Source organism: Apis dorsata, unplaced genomic scaffold (assembly GCF_000469605.1).
Source record: "Apis dorsata unplaced genomic scaffold, Apis dorsata 1.3 scaffold_1125, whole genome shotgun sequence".
NCBI lineage: Eukaryota > Metazoa > Arthropoda > Insecta > Hymenoptera > Apidae > Apis > Apis dorsata.
The window spans coordinates 3,211-5,255 of record NW_006264223.1 but is presented as its reverse complement, the minus strand read 5'-3'; the positions used below and the strand labels follow the sequence as shown (position 1 = coordinate 5,255).

Sequence of the window (2,045 nt, the reverse complement as noted above, 5' to 3'; positions counted from 1 at the left end):
TTATATTTTGTAGAATTTAATGGATTTATTTTTGTATACTGCTAAAAATGGACCATTTGCATTTTTTAAAGTAAGTTTTTTTTACTTATTATATTAAGTTTTTTTATGATTTCTATTTTGCAATATTTCAATAATGGAAAGATTATAATTTGGGTAAACACATTTGAAATACATTTAGAATAAGTAGAATAAAAATTTTATATGTATATATGATTTTTTATATTATTTTTTTATAATAAATAGTGTATGAATAGTATATAGTATATAATATTTTTATATATAGTTCATTGTTGTTTACTGTAATATCAAAAATTAGAATAATTTTGCATGTTCTTAAAAATTTATATAATATTTTTTAATTTATAATTTTTTTTTTTTAAATTATATAGTTTCATATATATATGTATATAGATTAGATTGTATTAGATATTCTAAATTAAAATGGGAAAGATTGAAATGATTTTGTTTGTAATAACTATTATTGCAAGAATAATATTATATATTTATATTTTCTTTTTCTCATTTTTTTTTTCATTATTCATTAATTGTGAAAGTTATTATGGATAAAATATTTTTTTCTATTTTATATATAATCTACAATGATAATTAAATATATTTACATATAATCCAATATCATAGATTAAATATTAAAATTGAATAAAAATATATATAATAAATTAATAAAATATATAATAAATTAAATGTTTTAAATAATTTATCAATAGTTAATTTTATTAATTTTTTCTGTTGATTTATCATAGCAAAGAATTTATTTAAGAAGAGATTAAAGAGATATTATTTAAAAAAAGATTGTATATTTTATATTATAATATATATTTATATTTTTATCATTTTAATTTATTTGTATATATCATATTTGAATGTGTTTATTCAAATAATAATCTTTTTTAATAATGTATTAATGTAAAATAAAATTTTAATCATATGATTTTAAAAATATATTGATTATTTTATTTTAGGGCTATATACCTGCTTTTATCAGATTAGCACCACAAACTATTCTTACTTTTGTTTTTTTAGAACAATTAAGATCTAATTTTGGATTTTATCCTTCTAATGTTCCAGAGTCATAAAATTCATTTAATATAAAAATATAGTATTCCTTTGAAATATTTCATAAAAGAAAAATTTAGCACATGAAAGTAAACAAACAAGAAAAAAAATATAAAAGTACACATCCTACTTGAAGTTATGCAATTATAATTATTTTGATACTCATATGCAAAATATTGCATGTATAATTTTATTAAATATTTATTTATTACATCTGCTAGTAATAATAATTATATTATTTTGTGTATAATATTTTATTTTTTTAATAATTTTCATAATGATTTATGAAGTATAATAATTGATCTTTTAAAATAATGATAAAAATAATATTGAATTTTTATAATAAAAAAAAGAAAAAAAAACATTCAGGTAGGACAAATGTTATTTTTGTATGTTGAATTTATTGTTAAATTTATGCACAAATTTTATGAAATATTTTTGGTAAATTTTTTTATGTTATGTAATATAATATTACTTTTTAAAATTATATTAATCATATTTATACAAGCATTGCACAGTACTAATATTTATAATAATATTTTGAATTTACTAATATTACATTAATGATATCATTCTAAAAAATAAATAGCATTTTTAATTAATTAAATTAAATTAAATATGAGAGAATTGATAATTAGTAAAAGGATTCAATTTTAAAAATAAATTGAAATCATTTTATAACTTAATTGTATATAAATATTTAGAGAAATGATAATAAAAAAAAGGAAAAAGATCAAACAATCAAATTGAATCTTTATTAAAAATTTTTATTAAAAAAGATATAATGTATATAAGCATTATAAGAGCAAAATTATAAGAATAATTACATAATAGATAATTAAATATTTATATACATAAATATTTATAATGTATATATATATAAATATAAATAATTTGAACATTTGCACTTATTTTTACAAAATCTAATTCATTTTTATTTTCAAAAATAAATAATCTTAATCTGTTTATCT

General features: G+C 14.4%; 1 protein-coding gene across 1 annotated transcript in view; it reads left to right on the top strand.

The window, feature by feature from the left end:
• LOC102674768 (mitochondrial dicarboxylate carrier) overlaps window positions 1-1,113 on the top strand; it is a 3,541-nt gene extending 2,428 nt beyond the window's left edge. Inside the window, exons 7-8 of the mRNA XM_031514722.1 lie at window positions 14-70; window positions 981-1,113. Of these exons, the coding sequence (XP_031370582.1) occupies window positions 14-70; window positions 981-1,094 (171 nt within the window). The 3' untranslated portion in view covers window positions 1,095-1,113. The remainder of the gene's footprint in view (window positions 1-13; window positions 71-980) is intronic.
• The last annotated feature ends 932 nt before the right edge of the window (window positions 1,114-2,045 follow it).